Genomic DNA, 23,514 nt, shown 5'->3' on the forward strand with positions numbered 1-23,514 from the left:
ATACAACAAAGATGCCTTAAATTAATTTCAATTATAATCAAAAATATATTTTTACTTGTTTGAATTATAAATGTAAAATAAATTTCTTTTAAATAAATAAAATATTATATTATTACCGATTGGCAATTGTTAGTCCTTCTGCTACGAATCGGGATCATATGCATTTCTACGAAAATCACGTCATTTTAGAGAGAATCACGTAGGCTACACGCTTATAACTAATTTAGGGTGGGCGTTAGATTTGTTTTCAAGTAGGCTTGCTTTTTAGCAAGAAAAGGGGAAATTTATTTAATTCCCCGAATAGTCCAATCATTTTCGTTCCAAGTTTCCAGCAGAAGTGGCAGGTACGCGTCCATGTCATGGTCCCGTGCACTAGACACCCCCCCCCCCCCCCCCCCCCCCATGTCGCCTTGCATACAACGTCAACTATGATAGAACTTTAGAAGGGGGAAATATGAAGGTTTGAATGAAAGTGCAAAGCAATTGACCACTATCTAATAGATTCTGATCCGTCCTTTGTTGTTGGCATTTTCAGGTAGCCGTTTAGTAAACGGTGATATCTCATAACCGTGTTTCAAACATGCCAATTAGGCTGGCTAAGCCTAGCCGCTCATATCATTATATGACAAGAGGTCATTACTAACTCATAATTGAATTGATATATTGCCCCCCCCCTCCCCGAGCTTGAACGTCGTACTGGGTTGGGAGATTTCTTGTGGTAACTAGGGGGAGGGGGGGGGGGTCGGATAAATTAGTCTGAGCCATCGATGGTCTGCGCTCTCGATCGCCGGTATTATATAGCGCCAGCTAGGATGGAGTTGCTCTGTAATAGTATTTTGCGAGAATGGGGCGCGGGGGGGGGGGGGGGGGGGGGGGTGCAGAGGCCAAATTAACTCCCCTTCCCCCTCCCCCTCCCCCCCCCCCCCCCCCAAAAAAAGTAGCAGGCTCCGTTGGGTTAGGATTGGGGTTTGAGCAGCAACGAAAACTTATCCTATATTCTGCCGGCCTTTCGAATTCCCGAAAAGGGGCGGGATTTTTCCTCCGAAATACCTCTCTTTTATAAAGCCTTTATATAATTTAAACTTTTGTAACGGGAACTGGGTGGCTAATATGCCCCCTCCCATACATGACTCCTTTGTTGCTGGTATCCTTTATTTTTCACCCTGACATTTGCGATATAATATTTAATCTTCATGACGAGACGAAACAGATAATCGAGCCGCCCCAACAAACAAAAAGAGCGCGAACGGGGACGAGGCAAATATTTCTGGTTCATAATGATTTTCTCCCCGCACGCACAGCGAAAGGGACTTCGCACTTTGAACCCGCTCGGCACGGGACACCTGTGGCCGATACCTACCGTTATAATCAATCCACGTCGGTTTACTAGATCGCATATTACAGACTGTTGGCAGTTGCATTGTATTATATCAATAGCTGTATTTACACGGATGACATTGTTCTTTTTCGGCTCATTTCATTTGGAAACGCTCAGCAATTGTATTCACAAACGAGAACAATTTGGAATATACACAATGGATAGTGTAATAACGCAGGATTTTAATAAAAGGGTAAGGACTTCGATTATGTTTTTGTTTAATATGAGAATAAAGTATATAGTTATATATCTAGCTTCTCTTTGAATTTCGTTTCAATCTATTCATCTTAAAGTATTATATGTATCTGAAATAGCTATAGGCCTGATTTAGGCGTATATACATACTAATGATTATTGTATTCCATAATGAACTATCATATTTTTCCTGAATACTCCAATGTATTTATAATAGACATATCAAATTAACGATTGAAATTTGAATGTCAATTTGACTTTGAATAGGATACTGACATCAAATTTTCTAATCTGTATAGCCAATGAATATAAATACTAGTAATCATATTGCCGGCGTAAAAGGTAAATAATTTGTAGATTGATGCGGTATAATATTAATTACTTTTTTTTCTCAATCAAACTTAAATTCATTAAGAAATGGGAATGCTTTGAATTTATGTGGTCTTTTGAGTTAAAAATAAAGAAAACTATTATTATTTGCCAAGGATTGCTTCCGCAAAAAAGAAAACTGATAACGAATTTCAAGAAACACAATGATGTTTCGCATGTATATTATTATTTTCATTGAGATTGAAATATATTTTGTTTTATGAGTGAAATGGTATTTTCAGTTTGTTTGTTTTTTGGTCAAATTCCCACAATATTATTACCTCAAAAGTGTATACCATCTCATTTCCAATCAATATAATAATTGTGTGAATTTTTTTACTGAATCAGGTCGACAACGGTTGCTGTGTTTTTATCGATTTTTATATAAAGCCCATTTATGACTCATATACAAACATAAACATTACGTATAAAATTATGTATTGCCCATTACGTTGAAATAATTTTGTCTTACCTCTTTTTATGAAATAATTGTGACAAATATGATTTATTCTTGATAGGTAAAGTATATATTCATTTAAATTCAGTGATGGTTTTGTTTGACAATTCCAAATTCTGTGCATTTCCATAGCAAGCTCTAAATACCATTTCACATTACGTTGTACCGTTAAAGATTATCATCACAAAGATACCGACATTATAATTTATACATTTTCATTTTACATTTTTAAATAATTGTTATTATAAAGAAGATTAGGTGTATAGAGTGTTTTTTCAGATCCAAAAGAAATTAGATAAATTATTTCTTTTCCCGCATGAAACCAACAAGAAATGAGTTTCGTTCGAATGAATACAAACAATATTTTGTAAAGATAAACGGAGGTTTTGGCATGATGTAACTTCATAATTATAATGGAATGTACTGTTCTTCTGTAATTCTGTGAAGTCGTTATTGTTAGTCCCAAAGATATTGGCTCTTCAAAGTGGCTGGAACATGAATACAGTGTCGTATAATATTATACAGTGCAGCTCTTGTTTGGAAATTGCTTTGCAAATTTGATCGAATCATGTCATTATCCCAAATGTTTACCTATGTCGTGTTCGTCATTATGTAGCCTAGCGAAGTTCACTTTTGCCGTATTGTCAATAGCATGGATTTATCTTTGGGGAGGGGGCGGGCATTAAGGGCGTAGCCAGGATTTGTTTAACGGGAGGTGTTTTTTTTGCCTAACTCGTGAGAAAATATTTAGCGGCGAATCAGCCAGCCTGCGAATAAGCGGAGGGGGAGGGAGGGGGGGGGGGGAGAGAGGGGGAGGGGAGGGGGGGGGGGGGTAAGGAAGACTGTATATTATTTTGTTTTGCCCAATTCGTGAGAAAATATTTAGCGGCAAATAAGCCAGCCGGTGAATAAGCGGGAGGGGGTAACTACTAAATTTTTTTTTTTTTTTTTTGGGGGGGGGGGGGGGGGGGGGTGAACACTCCTTTTTTTCCCTCAACATCCAGGGGGCATAGATGAAACATAGATAAATGGTGTCTTTAAAATTCTAAGACTACACTGTAAAACACCCCATGTTTGCCAAGGGGGAGGGGGTGTTCGAACACCCAAAACTACCCCCTCGATACGCCTCGATACTCTCTATAAACTACTCTCTCGGCATTACTATGAAACTCTTTTGTTGTTATTGCACTTGACATAATAAAATAAATCATATTGAATGAAATTTCTTTGCGTTTAACCATTGTGTATTTGCCATTTTTCTTTTCTTTTCAACAATCACCCAGGTTCAGGCAACTCTTGAGTACGAGAAGGATCAGGCCCTGCTCTACTCACAACTAAAACAATACCAGCAGTAAGTCCAGTATACACCTGTTTTTCTCCCCCTTCTTTTAACTATCTCCCTACATGCTTGTCATAGACTATTAACCCTACCCTCCCCCATGTATTCCTCACATGACTCAAGATGGCCCCCCCCCACACACACACACACCTCCGTGTCAAATCACCTTTCTTTTCTCTCACTCTTCATTAATATTTCCTTTTAATTTAATGTAAGCGTGGATTAAGGGTTCTATGAAAGAGGGAGCACATTTTTTTTTAATATGGTAACAAAACTTCTTTCTACCTGTTCATTCCAACATTAACTGATTGGTAGAAAAGGGGTCATTCCGCAAAAAAGGGGGCGCAATTTTGACTTGTATACTAAAGGTATGTTCACTGGCTTTATGGGGGAGGGGGGGGGGGGGTCATGGGCCTATTGTGATCTCCCTTAAGTCCGCCAGTGTTACAGGCGTACGATCCAGTTGATTTTTTTGTTTTGTTGTTATACCGTCACAAACTAAGCAAAAGTTTATGATTACCAAATGTCGAGGAAAGGAATGTAAAGTAAGGTTGGTGAAAGACACATATTTGGATTCAAGCAGTTTACATCATCGTATATGGCTTCAAGCCGATAATCACAAGCTACGTGCAAACTGCAAAGTAATAACAATAATCATTTGTAGGCCTGCCTGAGCTGGTCTAAATAAAGCTGTGTAGGCATAACTTACTATTCGGTAGCATTGGCTTATGCAGCAAGGGGCTAGGGAAGGAAACAAAGCGAAATGAAATAATAATCAAAACGAAATGGAAAAAAAATGTTAAAGGTAAAGACCAGTTATGGTCATGCGATTGCATTGTGAAAGAAACGTCGTGGAATCGATCAGAAAAGGTTGATCATATAGCATCTAGCATCTGCAAGGTTCTGGAATCATCAGAATGATAAGAAATTTGGCCCATTCTTCGTAAAGTTACAAGCACTATACACAGAAAGATGTATATGGGACTACCCTATATCTCTCACAGACCATGAGAGAAACAAATTTACCAAATATATGAATAAGTAGGCGGTTACCCGGCAAATTTGTTATCATCATGTATTAGTCAAAACATATTCTTTCACATGATTGGTAATGAGAGCTTCCATTTCATTTTTTGAAATTGGGGCATTTCCAATACTGGTCTTTACCTTTAAGTTAGGACAATAATTTCCAAAGCTCTTTGGAAGCGCATAGGCACGTTATACACAAGAGCGGAATATTTTCTTCTTCTTTTCCTTCTCTTCTTCTTCTTCTTCTAATTGTTATCATTATTATTACTACTATTATTATTATTATTATTTATATTATCATTATTATCTGTTATACTTTATATATCCATTTTATCTATCATGATTGTAAAAGAATCTGCAATTCGGCCATCAAGTTAAATAAACAATATTATTATTATCTCTTTTTAAATTGTTAGATAGATAGATATTTATTCGTCCACAATGTGGAAATATGCTTCCCACCAGCATTACAATAATTCAAGAAACATAGTACAGTAATATGAAACATGCTCAGAATAGAAATAATCTCGTAATTTCACAGAAATAGTTTTACGCCATTATGATGATTATTTGTCTAACAGAGATCGCGATGTGGCTGCTCTGGTCAACACCCTGAAAGACCTTCTCGCCTCTCCAGAACGGGTCAACCTCTTCGATGACATTCGACCTTTCGTGTCGGTCAACCAACAGGTGGAATACAATAACCTATGTCCAGTACCTCCCAGGTGAGAACAACCCCATTTGTAGGTTATGGTCATGTTCACATTAGCAATGATTTGATGGGACATTATTATAATGTCAGTTTAAATTCGACGTTTACATCATCATTATCACGTGCTGATTTTGATATAATACGTTTATGTTTGTATCTGTTCATTTCATATCTTTTTTTTTCTTTTCTTGACATTCCAGTCGAAAAATATGCAAAATATTAAGTAATGAACATTATAAAATACAAAGGAATACATACACAAAGAGACAAACATTCAACAATAACACTCAACATGTAAGTTACATAGAGGGGAATAAATGTAAACCAGTATGCGGATTGAAAAAAAAAAAAACGCCCAGTTGCTTGTCAGGATTAATCCCAGAACAATAATATTATAATATCACATTGTCTGTTCAAGTTCAAGTTTCAAGTTCAAGTTTATTTGTTCCACATTAAAACAAAAATATAGATAGACATAAAATAGAATTTATATATATATATATATATAAATACATATAGTATGAGCACGTCTCAATGATACTCAATTCATGTGATATATTAAGTAGAATGTGAGGAACCTATTGAAAAGCAGTGCTTGTATAGGTTCCTGATAAACGTCTTTACATGAACATTGAAGATAATCCAAAATTGTGGATTATATTTAAAATGAATTCGAATAAGGATTTTTACATTGTCATTGATTAGAGGATGTTTATTATGTTATAACTGTAGTTTAAAACACTTCGGAGAGTTCACAGGATCATTCGATGTCCGTTTTTGGAGGACAATGAATGTCCTTTGTTGCCGGTAAAAGTTTCGCATCAGTAAAGTCAGAAAGTTGAGCCACATTGCTCGCTCCGCCAAAATAGAAATATAATTTGTAATTTGCCATATTTACCCTGCAAGTTCGTGGCCGTAATACATAAATAATTCGAGTTCATAATTATGCGCAAGTGGGGTCTTTCTTGTCTTTGTATAATCTTTTTAATTATCTGTTTACAGCGGTACACAAGGGGCGGTACAAATTAGCGAACAAAATGGCACAAAGGTCAAAGACGCAGAACTTTATCTTGTTAACGAATGATTATTTACATTTTGTCCTTCAATATAACGGCTCTCTTCCCGACTGTTCACCGTCAGTTTGATAATTATTATTAATTTCTCATATTTTTCTTTTTACTGTAGCAAGAAAGCTAGTCTGGTTCACCTGACTCGCCACGGCGCCGAGCCGCTGGGGTTCAAGTTCAGAGGTGGAGTAGAGCATGGGGTCGGATTGTTTATCTCAGAGGTGACGCCAGGCTCACAGGCAGAGCTAAAAGGACTTAGGGTAAGCCTAACCAACCATTATTTTCCTCCATTAAAGCCAAAATTTGCGATAAACTATCTTCTTCCTTACCCGGGGGGCGTTATTTTCTTCTGCGGCACAGATTGGGGCTTTTTTTTTTAAGGGGGTCTTGATTTAACACTAACCCTAACCTTAACCCTAACCCTAAACTTTCCCGTAGGCTCAACACGCACCTTACCCCAATCTGTGCCGCCGAAAAAAAATAACGCACCCGGAGGGGGGGGGGGGGGGGGGGTACTCATATTTGGTTTGGACGGGGGTGTGCCGCTCAAGCCTCGAAACCCCTACCCATTTTGCAGGGACATTTTGGGAGATTTTTCTCGAAAAAAGACCCATTTTTCACAATTTTGAGGAAAAAAAGGACCCATGTTTAGAGATATATTTTTGTTTAAAATGGGACCCATGTTTAGGGATTTTTGTGTGAAAAAGTGACCCATTAGAGTGGTACACCCACGTATGAGAGTAGTTCTCCCGGGTACCTCAAGTGCAAATAGAGCGGCGCTGTGGCTTAGTTGGTAAAGCGCCTGTCTAGTAAACAGGAGATCCCCGGTTCAAATCCGGGCAGTGCCTTTTGTCGGTCAGCATTCGCAGGTGTGTGTCAATAAGCATTTCATTCACCTGCTTATCCTGTGCAGAACGCAAATTGCATAGATAAGTTGGTGCTCTTCATCTTTTGCCTAAAAGATAGATTTGTTAACTCCTATATTGAAGTATTTTCAAATAAACGAGTTACAATCGTTCCCCTGTTATATATTTTTCACATTAATATTTAACTTCTTAGCTATGATTTAGCTATGATTTACCCTCATTTGAAAGTAATGGTTTTGTTATTGAATCAAAAAGTCTTACCAACTAATGCTTGGTGCATGATACATGGACAACTTCGCCTGGTACGTCATATTTTCAAGAAAATAGCTGCGCCCATGCCATGCTAAAAGATATTACATCATGCGGATTACTCTTGTACACTTTCGTTTTTTCAGAATTCCATGGTCCGGTTTCCTTTAAATGTCTTCTTTGATACGTGGACATTAATTTTAGCAATTCCCATACGGATGAAAAGCATGAATCTTTTCAGATCTAGTTAAATTTATATATTGGCTGGTCAAATATTCCTGTCGGTAGGGTTGGGTGGTGGGGGGGGGGGGGGGGGAAGGGGTTATCGAAATCGGGAAGACCAAAATGTATAAAAGTATAAAACAAAATTTGGGGCCGATATAGGCGGTGGCAACTGTGCAAACTGCGCCCCTTGATCACAGCAGATCAATATCATCCTAGCCATATGGTAGCACACATCGTCAGACAGTTGGATATCACAATAAATAAATAAGTTAAATCTGAGGCGGCCCTCCAAGAAGCCAGGGGGAGGGGTGCCCTCCCTTTGTATAGTACCCCCAAAGTGCCCCTTTGTACATAGGGAAAGTGCCCTTTTAACTTTCTAATAAGTGCCCCTTTTTTACATAGAAAAAGTGCCCCTTTTACTTTGACAAGTGCCCCTATTGATTTGTAAAAATGCCCCTTCCTCTTATCACCTCTGATAAGTGCCCCTGTTATCTTGACATCTGCTCTTTTTCCTTCTCATTCTAAATTTCCGTGGCACATACCAGGCCATTGTCGTGCACGTAAGCAAATAGGATCACGATTGGAAAAAAATGAGACATAGGGCCATTTGGGGGATTTTTCTCGAAACAAAGGCCCACTTTTCACAATGCATGCAAACACCCGAGAAAAAAAATTAAATTGTGAAAAAACGGACACATGTTTAGTGACATTTTTTTTGTCTCTCACTCTCTCTCTCTCTCTCTCTCTCTCTCTCTCTCTCTCCCTCCCTTACCTCCCATCCTTCTCTCCTTCTCTCTCCCTCCTCTCCTCCCCTCTCCTCCACTCTCCTCTCCTCCCCTATCCTCCCTTCTCCCTCCACTCTCCTCCTGCTATCCCCTTCTCTCTCTTTCTCTCTCTATCTCTCTCTCTCTCTCTCTCTCTCCACCTCCCTCTCTCTCTCTCTTTCCCCCTCTCTCTCTCCCATCCCCTCCCAAATGCAGCCGGGTGACGAGATCATACACGTGAACGGGTACAATGTTTCTCAGGTCACACACAACGAGGCGCTGTCAGCCATGAAACTAAAGAAGATGCTCACACTCAAGATCAAAGGTCAGAGGTCATTCTGATAGCTACAGTCAAACCTGTCTACAGCGACCGCCCATGGGAAACAAAAAAGTGGTCTTTGTAGACAGGTTCCTTTAGTACATGTTTCAGTGAGAAAACGTTTTCAATGGAAACAAAAACCATGGTCCTTGTAGACAGGTGGTCACCAAAGCAGGTTTGACTGTATTTTCATACACCAAAAGTAACCGATTTGATATCATCAGTGACCATGTATATCTTAAAGCAATATCAGACTTAGAATTGAATGTACTTGTATTTGATGATACTAAAAGAAAAATGTATTTGACATCTATTTTAGATTATTTTTTACTTCCTCCAAACTGCTTTTAAAAAAAGAAAAAAATGTATTCAAACTTAAACATGTTTCATCAAAACAACATTTCAACTCCCAAATAGTACTTTTTTCTGAGCAACCTTAAAATGGTTGCCATATCTTTTTTCTCGTGAAGAGCTCTCAACCATTTAAAAACCAATATATTTTTTATACAGGACATATCATATTGATAAATTGAAACCGGTCATACTAGTAAAGAAATGAACTCTCAAAGATTTGTATTTAAATTACTTTAATCATTAAATTTTTATTATAATTATTCATTTATTTGATCTAGGAATCGGACTTGTGCCAATCAAAGACACGGGATCGGATCCAGTCTCGTGGCAATTTGTGAAAACGGGACCAAAATCACCAGTAAGTAATGTAGTAAATTCTAAACTCAATTTTGAACTAAGTCCTAACTTGTTAAACGTATGTTTTCAATAATCTTTACTGCTATTTTCTACCATCTATGTGTGTTTGTGAGGGTGTTAAACACCTAGATAGTTAAGAACTAATAAAGTAATTTACCTCTCCCATTTGTTTGTTACCCCTTTCTCGATAAAACGTTTAGGAGCCGCGGTCCCCACTGGCGGAGATTTTTCCCGGTTCAACCCGTAACATCATCGCAAAGGAGAGGACCATCTTTGTCAACTTGGAAGGGGGGCAAAAATTAGGGTGTGGCATCAGCAGCGGCAGGACCAATCGCCCCGGTATCTTCATCCACAAGCTCAACCCGGGTACCCTCGCAGAAAAACTTGGATTTCAGGTGAGTACAGAAGACGGCTCTTTTTTTTTATAAGGGATCTACAATTTACAAATTTAGCTTTTTACGAGATTCCCTCATATATCACTGCAAATATATTTGTCTAATTTTAGTTTAAATACCATACAATCGTATTTATATGTCCGTATGTAATTTTGACTGTAATATTGATTTCATGGCTTGATATAATAGTATGCATTTTTATTACATCTCTTGAAATAACAAGAACTTATTCTTATTGTGTATGATTAATGTAATGAATGGGACTGTGAAAAATGAAATAAACTAAACCGAAACTGAAAAATGTCTGTTCAGAGCCAGAAAAGCGTGAAATCTGATTTGACGCCTTTCTGGCTCCAAACATACATCAGCTAAAAATGGGATTTAATTTTCTGTTTTTATTGATATGAGCTAACGTCCTTCAGGTTTTAAAATATTATACATTTTTTGAAGGTTTAGGTGGATTTCGTTCTGGATTTCAGGATTTGGTTGTGATGAGTGCATGGATGGGGAAAACTAGAGAAAGTTTATAAAACTAATGGTGCTTATATTTTGTTGATTCAGACATTACGTTTATTTTGATAGATGTGGTGTGTTGGATTGTGATTATGTATGGTTGCATTTTCTTGTTGTAGTTTTGCATGTTTTAGCAGATTCAATTCGTTCACGAAGAATGAAAAAAAAGGAGAGAGATATTATAAAACCATGGGTGCTAACGTTTATGTATTCTGCTCACAAAATGCATCTTAAAGACCATTTTCTTTTTAGGAGGTATGGGAACAATGAGGGAAGAGGAACACATGTTACATGGGCATGTTTGTATAGTAGAGCATTAGGGGGAGGGGAGCATCAAAGAAATGTGATCATCGTTGCAGTAATGTCATTTAGATGATATAAAAATGGACAAGTATAGACAAATAGTTAAGGAAGGAGGAGACGACGAAAAACCGAATAATATTATTTGGCCTTAGACCTGTCTAGATATTACTTCCAAACATTCAATTCTTATTCCCATGGGGATCAGACGTCGAAATATCATGTAAATAATTATGATAAATGGATGACAGATGCCAGAGAGATGACTCGGTAATAGTTAGAAAACATTGAAAAGGAGAAGGGAAAATATGTTTATACCTATTTTAGCCAATGTGATAAACGGAATATGCTATACCTTCATGAATATTTTCAAAGCAGTATTCCATCATGAATATATTCGAAGCAATATACCAGCTTGAATATTTTCAAAGGAATATACCATCATGAATATTGTCAAAGCAATATACTTTCATGAATCTATACCAAAATAATATACCATCATGAATATTTTCAAGCAAAATACCGTCATGACTCATGAATATATACCAAAGGAATATACCATCATGAATATTTTCAAAGCCGTATGCCATCATGAATATATACCAAAGGAATATACCATCATGAATATTTTCAAAGCCATATGCCATCATGAATATATACCAAAGGAATATACCATCATGAATATTTTCAAAGCCATATGCCATCATGAATATATACCAAAGGAATATACCATCAGGAATATTTCCACAGAAATATACCTTCATGAGTATTTCAGAATTAATCGTTGTTTGAAATATTCTTGTATTACTATTAGGCCTCCCTGAACGATTTCGTCTTTACTGCTTTTTTGTTGTTGTCTGAACAATTTCTTCCTTATCATCCAAAACAGTTATTTTAAAACAGAAAATATCTTGGCCTTACTTCAATTTGTATACAGTAGTCTTGTATACAGTAACTCTCTTTTTTTCTTTTTTGTTATAAAAGAAAATTCCAACTTTTAGACCAACATTTAAGAGTGAGGGATGTCATATACCTATAATATTTAAAGAAATACACTGTATATAATTATATTTCCAAAAATGTCAGTCTATACCTGCCGGCATCAACGCCTTTTAGTAGTTAATGTGTTTTGAGTCACCTCACATCACCTTTGTGGTCAATAAGTGATTGTGCCGACGGGTTTGGGGCTCGATTCAGCGACTCAAATGACAAGATGATGAAAGCTATACAAACAACAAACAACATCTAGGGACGTAGCTATAGGACCAAGCCGGAGTTGTTGTGTTGTTGTTGTTTTTTCGGGGGAGGGGGTGCGATGAGAGCTCGAGAGATCAGTAAGGAAAGGAATTTAAAAAAGAGAATGACCCGAAATAGAAAGAGAGAAATAGAGAGTCAGAGAGAGAGAGTCAGAGAGAGACAGACAGACAGAGAGACAGACAGACAGACAGACAGAGCGAGAGAGAGAGAGAGCAAAGAGGAGTGAGACAGATACTATTACTAGTAATCAGGGAGGTCCCAAAAAAAAATACTAGTTTTAATTTAGGAATGGTGTTGACAGGAACTATGATAGAAAAAAGTGTGAACAATTTTAATAAAATAATCTTAACATGAAGTCTTGGTTCAGTTGAAACGTCCCCCCCCCCCTCTCTCTCTCTCTCTCTCTCTCTCTCCCTCTCTCTCCCCTCTCTCTCTCTCTCTCTCTCCCCCCTCCCTCTCTCTCTCTCTCTCTCTCTCTCTCTCCCCCTCCTCTCTCTCTCTCCCTCTCTCACTGTCTTTCTTTCTTTTTTTTGCTTTTCGATGGGGACAGGTAGATGTGTCCCCATATATGATTATGTCAGTGATTCTTGACTCATATACATGTAGCATGAGATTCAACGTATTCTTGTATTGCTTTTTTTCATGCATACTTGTGTTAATTACAGTTTAATGAAGCAAAAAGCTTTAATTCCTCTGATCATGCATAACGTTGAAAATAACACTTTCATCTACAGGTTGGAGACCAGATCAAGTCGGTGAATTCGACGAGTTTCGATGACGTGTCCCACGCCGAAGCCCTGATGGCCCTCAAGAGCAGCGACCATCTCAACATCGTACTCAAGTCATGGGAGGTAGGTGGGCTAATAACTACATTTGCCACGCTCAACCCAGGTGTAGTAAGCGGGTTTACCTGGTAGGACTTATTCCTTGAGTGCACTGAGCACTTCCATCAGCAACTTTGTCACTTTTTATACTTATTTTATTTAATTTTAATCCACCCATTGCAATCTCATGCCTCTATCAGCATGGTATAGTGAAACAAAAAAAAGCTACATGTAAGTAAGACAAATCAAAACATACATAAATATATACGATTATTTATTAACGCGTCATGTATTTCGAAATCTTTTGTTGAATATCAATAACAGATGAAGAAGGGGACCTCGTATTACTTATATAACACAATGAAATGATTTATCTGTTAAAGTGTGGAAACAATATTATGGTGTATATAGGGCGTCCATTTGTATGTGTATCAGTGCGGTGTAATGGAAGTAACGCGGTTTTAATTACTCCGTATTTATTCCATTGTATTAAAAAGATTTTCCAGTTGACACACTTCGGTTCTTCTCTCTAAATATTGTTTCTATGGTCTCCATCTCCATCTCTCTCTCTCTCTCTCTCTCTCTCTCCCTCTCTCTCTTTCCCTCTCTCTCTCCCGCTCTCCCTTCTCTCTCCCTCTCTCTCTTTCCCTCTCTCTCTTTCTCTTTCTCTCTCTCTTAACTCTCTCCCTCTTTCTCCCACTGTAATTTTCCCTCTGTTCTCCCTTCCTTCACACTGTTTTCCTCTCTTGATATTGCTATCTCTTATCTTATCTAAATATTCCGCTTTACCCCCCCCCCCCCTTTCCCACTCTCCCTCCCTCTCTCTATCTCTCTCTCTCTCTCTTTCTCTCTCTCTCTCTCTCCATTTTTCTCTTTCCTTCCTCGTTTTGTTTTATCATGCTCAATTTCCTTATTATGGAAGAGATATAATATGAAGGTAAGTTGTCACGTGGCACCAACGTCAATATCTGCTACTGAATGTCTCTCTTATCTATATTATAGTGAAGTTTGACAGGTTTTGTGACGGGCGTTCTTGTGGCATGTTGTAGAGACCCCCCCCCCCCCAAAAAAAAAAAATAAAAAAAAAATAATAATAATAATAATAAAAAAAAAAAAAAAAAAATAATAATAATTATATTTAAAAAAAAATAAATAATTGTAATATGATCTTTATGATTCATATGTCCGAAAGTAGAAGTTCGTCTTCCATTATATATTTTATAAACGTGCATGTTTGTCGGCTCAGTTGCGTATCCAATGTATACGACGGAACCAGCATACGCCGACTCATTTGATATATGCCATGCATCAGGTCGAGATCATTCTGTGTATTTTAACCCGAACATGCTGAAGAGGAGGTCGAAATAATGATAATCTAGTAATATAATTGTGCGCTCCTCTGCATTTCAGAACCATACAAATACTAGAAACATTCATCAGAGGGTTAAATTTGTAACGCATCCCTTAAACACCATACGACGTCTCTGATGAGGCGTATGGTAGTGTAAATGCGAGAGACTATCCCTTTGTCTACATCAACGATTGCATGCACTATGAATATGACGGACAAAGAAAGAGGACAAAATATACAGTTCCTCAGGTAGACAAAGGAACATCCCTTACCTGCTATTATGTGAAAATGTGTAGAACAGGTATCACATGCATATTCACCTGTTCTACACATTTTTACGTAATAGCAGTGAAGGGAAGTTCTTTTGTCTGACACAGCAATTGTTGAGGGTAGAATGAGGAACTGTATATTTTGTCCTCTTTCTTTGTCCGTCATATTCATAGTGATGCCATGCTTATCAAAAAATGGTTCAAGTTCATGCTGTTTTCTTCAATATATGCTAATCAACATCTCCTATCAATCCACCCATAACAGGAGGATGCTATCCAGATGGAACCAGCCCCGCCTTCTCCTCTCATCAAGGATGCGGGCGTTCCCCTGGCAACGGCGGTGGTATCCGGGAGTGGTGCCGGCGATGCGATCCGGAAGGGCGGTTTGGAGGTTGGGACTCATTGGTCGTATTATAAACCGGTCAATGAGGAGGTTGTAAGTGATGAACGATTGTATGAAGGAGCATGCTGTTCGGCAGAGTAGTTATTGTCTGCTGAAATTGCACATTTGATGTCCGCTGTAATGGGATGTCCGGTATAAAGTATTAACAAAATGTTTTGAAAAGACTAATGTATAACAACCCGCTTCTAAGTGATATGTTTGTGTCGTGTCACGTGTTTAATAGTCATCAGACACTTACAGCTTACTAACATAACAATCATATAGCTCCGTTTAGTCTCATTTGACAACGCCCCCTATCGTCAGAGTCAGCAGCCTAACATGTTAGCCTATGGACTTTTACCGAAAAAAATCGTTAAAAATTCATCACTATCAAGTGTCGTCTGATCCACCGATTGCCGTCTGCTATACGTTCAAGGCACATTTATCTGTGGACTGTGATGTACACAGTTTACTCGTCATTGTAGATTTATGATAAGCCATCTGTCATGTATTAGTCTTTAATTGTTGACACACATACAATTACCACACACGTGAACACTCTCACTTCCCCTACCCAACACACCATTTCCGCACACCCGGTTCAAAAACATACCCAAGGGCATAATTATACAACCTGCAACAGAATGGAACATTCTAGTTGGTTAGTGACGGCGAACTAGCTACGTTTGTGCTGGCGAGCGAAAATGAGACAACCGGAGCAATATGTTATCACCCCTTAACTCACCAATATTCCACTTGAAATAAATGATGCTTACATTCCCTTCCCTTTCATTTGTTATCGTACTTTTTTCAAACTGGACAATAATGAGAAGTCTTGATATGCATTTTGAAAAAACAGGGAGATTAAAACAGAACAGAAGAATAGGGTCGAGGAGAGAGAGAGGAGAAAGAGAAAAATGGCGAAGAAAAGATATAAGTTGAGGAAGAATGAAGAGCAGAAGAAGGAGGAGGAGGAGAAGAAGAAGAAGGAAAAATCAGATTAACAAGAATACAAGATAGAAAAGGCTTATCAATTTTTTTTAATGGCATTCTTACCAATGGAGGGGGAGGGGATTTAACCAAAGTTAGAGGCACCCATTAAGATTGTTTTTTTTTAAAGAAGCTGATTTTAAAGTGATGAATTAAACTGATTCATTGCATGCTCCTAAAACATACTGTTTATTCACTTGTATATCCGTAATCATTGACGTGTGTTATGTTTTTTCAATTCTTTTAATTAATCATGTGTGTATTTGTAATAATTCCATATAACACGCAAACAACTACCTCTGCAACAATTTCCCTGGATATCAGTCTGTCTCATATATATTTAACCTGTAAAATTGTCTTGGTGTGGGGTAGCAGTCAGAAAATATTGTCCTCGAAGGGCTTTCGAAAAGCTACTATTTATCCTACGTGTGTTTATCATGTGTAGTTAACGGAGAGATGTTATTCCGGGATAGTTGTCCCAGATGTCCTGCTTCGCTGTATCATGTGTTATGCATGCTGCTATTCATATTATAAGTTTTAATTTTGATCGCTATTAGAACTTTGAAAACAGTCATCTTAAGCGTAATGTATCAAATATCAAATATATGTTAATGGTTTATCTTGATTTGCTAACCGTCATAGTCATTCAATTACATTTGATTTTCTTCCAGTAGGTCGTTAGCCAAATAACGTTTTTTCAACATGAATTGAGTTATGAACACACACAGAAAAATAAAATAAACAGAGGGATTACAGTAAACATACAGATTCGAGTAATATTAAAATGATAGTGCATGTTTTCTGTCTTTGTTCTTGATGAATAAACAGGAAGCTAATTTCTTGGAGCCTGTCTTATCAAAATACTTCCATAAGAATAGACATGGCATATACTTGCGATCTTTATAGCATATCATATCTTTATCCTTTGTCAAGTTAATTAAAACGCAATAAATGTCTTCTTTTTTTATACAGGATGAGAAACCGAAGCCCAAACCGAAGCCCAAACCTGTTTCCAATCTGCCAGAGTGGTGGACCAGTGATCCTTACTCCATGGTAACATTATCAAATTGGCAGCATACTGAATACTTTTATAAATGTAATACTTCTTGGGAGAAATTTCAATTATTGAAACATATTTGTGGCTTACACCGAGTAAATAAGATCGATTGATCGATCTGTAATTGAAAAACAAGTCAGAAAAAAATCTTGGGACCAGAGGCACATGAACCTGCCATCTACTGCTTGCCGCTTGCCGGGCAGCAACTTTATTCCACCAGGCCAGCACTGGTCCATGGCACAGTCAAGATGAACTAGAAACAAATACCCAAGCTCTCCTGATTCAATTCGACTTATTAATATTCATTAGTCCGCCATAGGTCAATAACTTTTATAAATAAAATGCTTCCTGGGAGAAATTAAATTATTGAAACATGTTTGTGGTTTAAACCCAGTAAATAAGATCGATTGATCGATCTTTAATTGAAAAAGAATTAAAAAAAAATCTGAATACTGAATACTATATAGTAGTCAGTTATATCGCATTTGTCAAGTAGGGGGTGGGGGGGGAAGAAAGGTCATCCGCCAATAATATTGATAATAATTACGTTAAATGAAAACTGCAGAGAAAATGGAGGAACTTGTATGAATTATTGTAATCTAACGTCAACGAAATGAAAAATATAGTAGAAGGGTAAAACTTTTTAAGTTACCATGTTTGGTCGGGAGAGAATTAGCAAGAACTCCATAGGTGATAAGTGTCACGTTAAAAAGAATACCCTTTTCCGGCATTTTGGATTTTTGTAATCTAACGTCAAAGAAATGGAGGAAAAAAATAATAAAGGGGTAAAATTGTTCAAGTTATTATATTTGATCAGGAGAGATACAGCAAAAACTATAAAGGTGGATTCTCTGAGATTGTTATTATTTGATTAGACGTGAATTTTTTAATTTAATTGGGTTCTGGAAAGAATGCGAATATATGCGTGAAGTGGCATCGCCAGACCATTTTGGATTTTGGAGGAAGGGGAATTTGCTTTAAAATATGGGTCCTCCAACTTCGAATTTTGCCGAAGAGCCAAAGTTTTTTTTTAGAACCCTTTCTTCTTTTTTCAGATTTGCCAACAAGAGTAAATTGATCGTTCAATTTTCAAGATCACGTTTTAATACTCGCTGAGGTAGTGCTAAACAGTTCAGGGGGGTGTTTCACAAAGATCCTAAGTAGAACTTAACACTAAGTTGGACTTAAAAATTATGGACAGCCATTGGAGCCTTAAAATGAAATATATTCAAAAGCAGAAATTCAAGTATTTTAGACTTTTTATAAATTCCACAACAAGAACATGAAATCTCTTTGATGATAGAAAATATGAATGATTTGAATCAACATGTTATGCCTTTCAAAATAACTTTTACAAAATATTTTCAAAGATGCTAATGGCTTTCCATAATTTTTAAGTCCAACTTAGAGATAAGTTCAACTTAGGATCTTTGTGAAATACCCCCCTGTTATATTAATTCGCTATTTACCTTTACCAATATGTTACCATCAGTTCACTACACGCCAGATTGATGATCGAACTCTGAGAAAGGTTGAGATCGTGAAGGATGGACCGCTAGAGATGTACCTCGAGGGGGGCTCAAATACACCCCTTCTTGGGAGGGTGGTGGTAGCAGAGGTGCTAGAGGGCGGTGCGGCTGCTAAAAGTGGTATGTGTGACGTCATTTTGTGAAATAGGGTCTTATAGTTATAAAGGGTTGAAATCAATCGCAGCTATGTACATAAGATATATAGGAGACTGCAATCATGCGATTGATTCGGACCAGTCACTGCTCTTTATACGACTGGTCCCAGATAAGGATTTGATACTGGGTACCCTGGTATAAAGTGTTGCGATTGATTCGAATTGATCACTCGCTTTTAAATTAATCGTAAACTTTGTGCAACCGCCTGTATGTGTACGTGTACAGGGTGAGATTGATTGAATAAACATTAAAAAAATCAAGTCAAATCACATGTTGATGATGATGGTAATGATTGTGATGATGATGACCATGATGATGATGATGATAGGTTACGTTTATCGCACATATAACTATCCATCACGCAAGGCGCTCAAGGCGCTATAATATTTCGGTGCTCACGTCATTCACGGAATTCTCTCATATACCAATACCTATTTGAAACCTGGGTGGAAAGTGGCAAATGAAGGTGTCTTGCCAAAGGAATTAGTGCCGCGTTGGGACTCGAACCGCTGTGGTGGATTTCTTTCACGCGAAACAATGTGTGCACCATCTCCCGTGGGGAGTATTCTTACCATAAGGACTATAAAGGCCCATGGCAATTACGACCAAAATGATTTTCGTCATTCTACCAGGTCCCAATTACTCTCCTGGGTATGGAGTGGCAAATGTATGTTAATGTATTGCCCAAAAGCATTAGTGCCGTACCAGGGACCCGTTTCACAAAACATTTTTTCAATGAAAAATGACAAAACTCAGTGACTAATCTGCTGATAACCAATCAGAAGCAAGGATTTCACTAGCTTACAACAAAAACTATCATGAGTCACTGATGACAAGTTTTGTGAAACGGGCCCCAGTGGCCCAGGACTCGAATCTACGACAATCCGCTTTTCCAAGATGATATGATGAAACCACTGAACTCATTAAATCATTTCTTATTGCAATATTATAGGAGCCATTAGCAAGGGTGATCAGATCTTAATGCTGGAGGGAAAGAAGCTGATTGACGTCCCCTTGGAAACGGCGCAGACTACATTCAAAGACCACATGAAGGGAACACTTGACGTGAGTATGATTAACGCAAACATAAAAAAGGGAAAATAACACCAAACGCTTTGATAGTTTTCAGCGTATTATCCGTTTCACACGACGCCATTTTGAATGCGTTATTACCTGCGCTAATGAGCGAGTTCGTAAATAGCTCTGGAACGCATGACCCCAAAATACCCACAGATCTTAGACACGATGGATACTTCCCACCTGTGCATTTTAGAATAATCACTGCCAAAGTGATGGAGGTGCTTCATGAATACCTTTTGTTTGCCTCTTGAGAAGAATACTTCCACCTGTGTATCAGATAAATGTACTGTTGGTGCATAAATGAATACTGATTACATAACTTGCATGAGCACGATCCAAGTATTCGTCTTAATGGTTTTACAATTTGGGTACGAATGACCTTTATCTGCCCATGCGCAAATCCTAATTACGAACTCGCTCATTAAGCCTGTAAAAGCAGTTATGAGCTCATAGCACATTTTATAATCATTTTAATTATGAGGCCTCGCTGAGCTTGCAGATCAAAGAACACGGGAGTTAGCGACGCATTCCTGCGTCAATAAATAACGCCTCGTGTGCACAGGGTCTGTCAGTACCCCATAGTTTACAAACACGCCACAAATCTTGTTAGAAAAGTTTATGATCGTAGTTCGTTTCGGTGATATTAAATGTCATCTTTTGAGTCAGTTTTTAATTTTTGAGAAGAAAAAGACTCTTAAGCTAAAAGTTTTTTTTTTTAAAAGAAAAAAAGAGTTTCCTATCGAATTTTAAAGAATGACGTGCTTTACCAGGTTGATTTTTAAGGTGTATGCATTTGTGTTCTTAATGAAATTTGAAGAAATAATATATTTATAAATGATTTTTCTTCTACACTGACAGGGATCTCAAATACTGAGAATGATCATCGCCGTAGCGCCGCCAAAGAACTACGAAGATGAAGTGTAAGTATAGAGTGCATAGTATAAACAAAAACGAAGATTTTATAAGTCCACAAATCAGTCCACAATGTATGTTAACCATTTTGCAATTTAATTGTGTTTTTTATTACACCAATAATCAAAACAAGATGGTTTCCATACGAAGCATTTCCATATGACGATATTCGTCATTGCTTCCCATCACAGTTCGAACATTTCTAGTTCAAAATAATTGATTTTCACAACTTGTATAAATCCTTAATACAGTGAAACCTGTCTATATAGACCACCCAAGGGAGACAAGAAAAGTGGTCTTTATTATTTATAGGCAGGTGGTCTTTATCTTCAGTTTTCTTTAGTACATGTCTCACTGAGAAACTACTTTCAAGGGATACAAACAAAAATATGGTCTTTTTAGACAGATGGTCACTAAAGCAGGTTTAACTGCTTTATTTTTATTTTCACTCGAAATTCTTTAAGATGATTGCCAATTTGAAGATTTAATATTTATTGTCCATGATAAAACATACATTTGTTTCCCATTGGTGTGAGATACAAGATAAACATAGGCATAAACATGATAGTGTATGCGGAGAGCCAGAAGGGTGTTGAGTTAATGTTGAACAAGAATTATTCAACACCATTCCATGTTTCAGCAGACTGTATATATCAAGAACAGTATTCTGAGTCGCATCACAAATGCATTTAAACGTAATTTAGCAAGACGGACTCATTTTCACCGTGGTTCCTTAATCCGCACTTTACTCTTTTCACAGCACTTTCTTTTAGGCTACAGAACTGAGATATCTGTGGACGCCCATAGCACACGGAGACAAAAAGAAAACAACACAAATTAAACAAGGCGTTTGCAATTCTATACTGGATGTAATTTTAGAGCATTGCCTGAAATCAAATCTTTTATTCTTTTCTGACCAGGGCTCCGTCTTATAAAGAGTGGCGATTGATCCAAATTAATTGAAAGTCCTCCAACCAATCGCGAATTTGCAGTCTCCTATCTCTTATGTACACAGTTGCGATTGATATAAATTGCAGATAAGTTGCGATTAATTGCAACTCTTTATAAGACGGTTCCAGGTGTAGAAATACAATGTGTATTGATGGAAAGTGTTTCCCAACAATCACAAGAAAAGTATTTCTGCCAATAAGGGAGTTTACAGATAGCACATGGTACAAATGACCCCAAATATCCACAGATTTTTTTACACATGGAGAAGTTCCACTTTGAGCATATTAGAATAATAACTGCGAAAGTCCTAGATGTGCTTCATAAATACCTTTTGTTTGCCCTCTTGAAAAGAATAATTCCACCTGCGTATCATATAACGTACCGTTGGTGCATAAATGAATAATGTTACATAACTTTCATGAGCGCATATCCAGTATTCATCTCTGTGGGTTTTACCTTTTTGGTACAAATGACCTTTATCTGCCCATGCGCAGATTGTATCTGTAAACTCCCTTATTGGCACGACATATATAATTTAACTGTGATACATTCAAAGCATATTGTGTGCCATCTTTCTTAATTAGATATCAAAGCCTATTCAAATTTCATTGAAAGAACTTGAAAATTCTCTTTTTCAAAAAAGGAAATATGGGGCCCGTTGCATAAAACCTGCCAGTGACGGTAACTTTTCCATCAATATTTACTAGCATATAATGGCAACATCACTCAACAGCCAGTCAAAGTCAGGTTTCTATGGAAGTTACCATTCGTTGCAAAGTTACCATCACTGCTATGCAACGTGGCACTATTCAATCTATCTAAAACACAGTAATGCATAATAAGTCCAATTATGATGAAACCATGAAATCATGTTTATGATAATTGTAAAATTATACTATTTTCATATCGCATTGTGATAAAATGTCCTTATGGCGCTTCCAAAGTAACCTCAGGCTTTTGCCTATATATTATACTCCTGTGTTTATTTGAAAATTCAGTTAAGGCAAATGAACAATGTATGCATGATTTGACGATCAAAGCAGAGTAATAACATCTAAAGAAATATGCACATGCAGTATTATATTTCTTTCCGTTTCCAAATATCATTATTCGGAATCCATTAACGGAATTTCTAATATAATGATTAAAGCGTATCTGCCATAGTTTACAGGAGGGATTAGACTGCCCTGCAAGGTCACTGGACAGGTAGTTATCTCATCAACTCAGCTCTCAGTTAACACAAGAAAAAGAGGATCATGGGGGACCAATGGTCACCGATTAGGCATGGCTTGTTATATAGAGGGCGCAAGTAGCTACAAGTAGTGCAGTGGGCCTTTAAGCTTTAGTATTACTTTATACTGGTACACCAACAAACTCCACATCCATTCTTTATATTCATTTGTTTAACCTCATTAAACAATGGAATTATCATACTCAGTACTCAAATGTAACAAATAAAATATATCATTATTATCATATTGATTCGTACTTGAATTATTATACACCTTGTAAATTATTATCAGGAAATTATTCATGTATTAGTATTGTGTGTAGTGTCTCGTTTTGATAGTATTCAAGAAAGTGTATTCGAGATCTTAAAGTTAAACAAAATATATACCCAGAATATGATTTGTTCTATACTGCTTGTGGAAGAGATGTTTTGTAAATAGTTTATAATTGTTGTTATTAATGATATTAAGTCTGATAATATGATGTATTTCAGACCGAATTTTGTGTGGTGCTATGATTACCGGTTAGTATGTTGATCAGGCGCGTACGTAGGGGGGGGGGCGTTAACCCCCCCCCCCCTTTGGTATTTTTAATGCGTGTATTTTGGAGGAAACCCCCCCCCCTTTTTTTTTTAAAAT

General features: G+C 37.3%; 1 protein-coding gene and 1 non-coding gene across 2 annotated transcripts; both read left to right on the forward strand.

Moving 5' to 3' along the window:
- The first annotated feature begins 1,296 nt into the window (after positions 1–1,296).
- Positions 1,297–21,883, forward strand: LOC105446350 (harmonin). Its single transcript, XM_030982664.1, has 14 exons — positions 1,297–1,571; positions 3,683–3,750; positions 5,349–5,492; positions 6,665–6,806; positions 8,867–8,975; positions 9,602–9,681; positions 9,881–10,075; positions 12,880–12,996; positions 14,855–15,025; positions 16,934–17,014; positions 18,511–18,667; positions 19,656–19,768; positions 20,642–20,703; positions 21,456–21,883. The coding sequence occupies exons 1-14, from the start codon at positions 1,452–1,454 to the stop codon at positions 21,466–21,468; spliced, it is 1,572 nt and encodes a 523-aa protein (XP_030838524.1). The 5' UTR covers positions 1,297–1,451; the 3' UTR covers positions 21,469–21,883.
- Positions 7,322–7,394, forward strand: TRNAT-AGU. The gene has a single exon. It is a non-coding gene; the product is annotated as a tRNA-Thr (tRNA).
- Positions 21,884–23,514: the final 1,631 nt, after the last annotated feature.

Source organism: Strongylocentrotus purpuratus, unplaced genomic scaffold (assembly GCF_000002235.5).
Source record: "Strongylocentrotus purpuratus isolate Spur 01 unplaced genomic scaffold, Spur_5.0 spur5_contig_826, whole genome shotgun sequence".
Classification (NCBI taxonomy): Eukaryota; Metazoa; Echinodermata; class Echinoidea; order Camarodonta; family Strongylocentrotidae; genus Strongylocentrotus; species Strongylocentrotus purpuratus.

Coding starts and splice junctions, on each gene's coding strand:
- LOC105446350 (XM_030982664.1), top strand. CDS start 1,452: ATGACATTGTTCTTTTTCGGCTCATTTCATTTGGAAACGCTCAGCAAT. Junction 1,572..3,682: donor CGCAGGATTTTAATAAAAGG/GTAAGGACTTCG, acceptor ACAATCACCCAG/GTTCAGGCAACTCTTGAGTA. Junction 6,807..8,866: donor CAGAGCTAAAAGGACTTAGG/GTAAGCCTAACC, acceptor TCCCAAATGCAG/CCGGGTGACGAGATCATACA.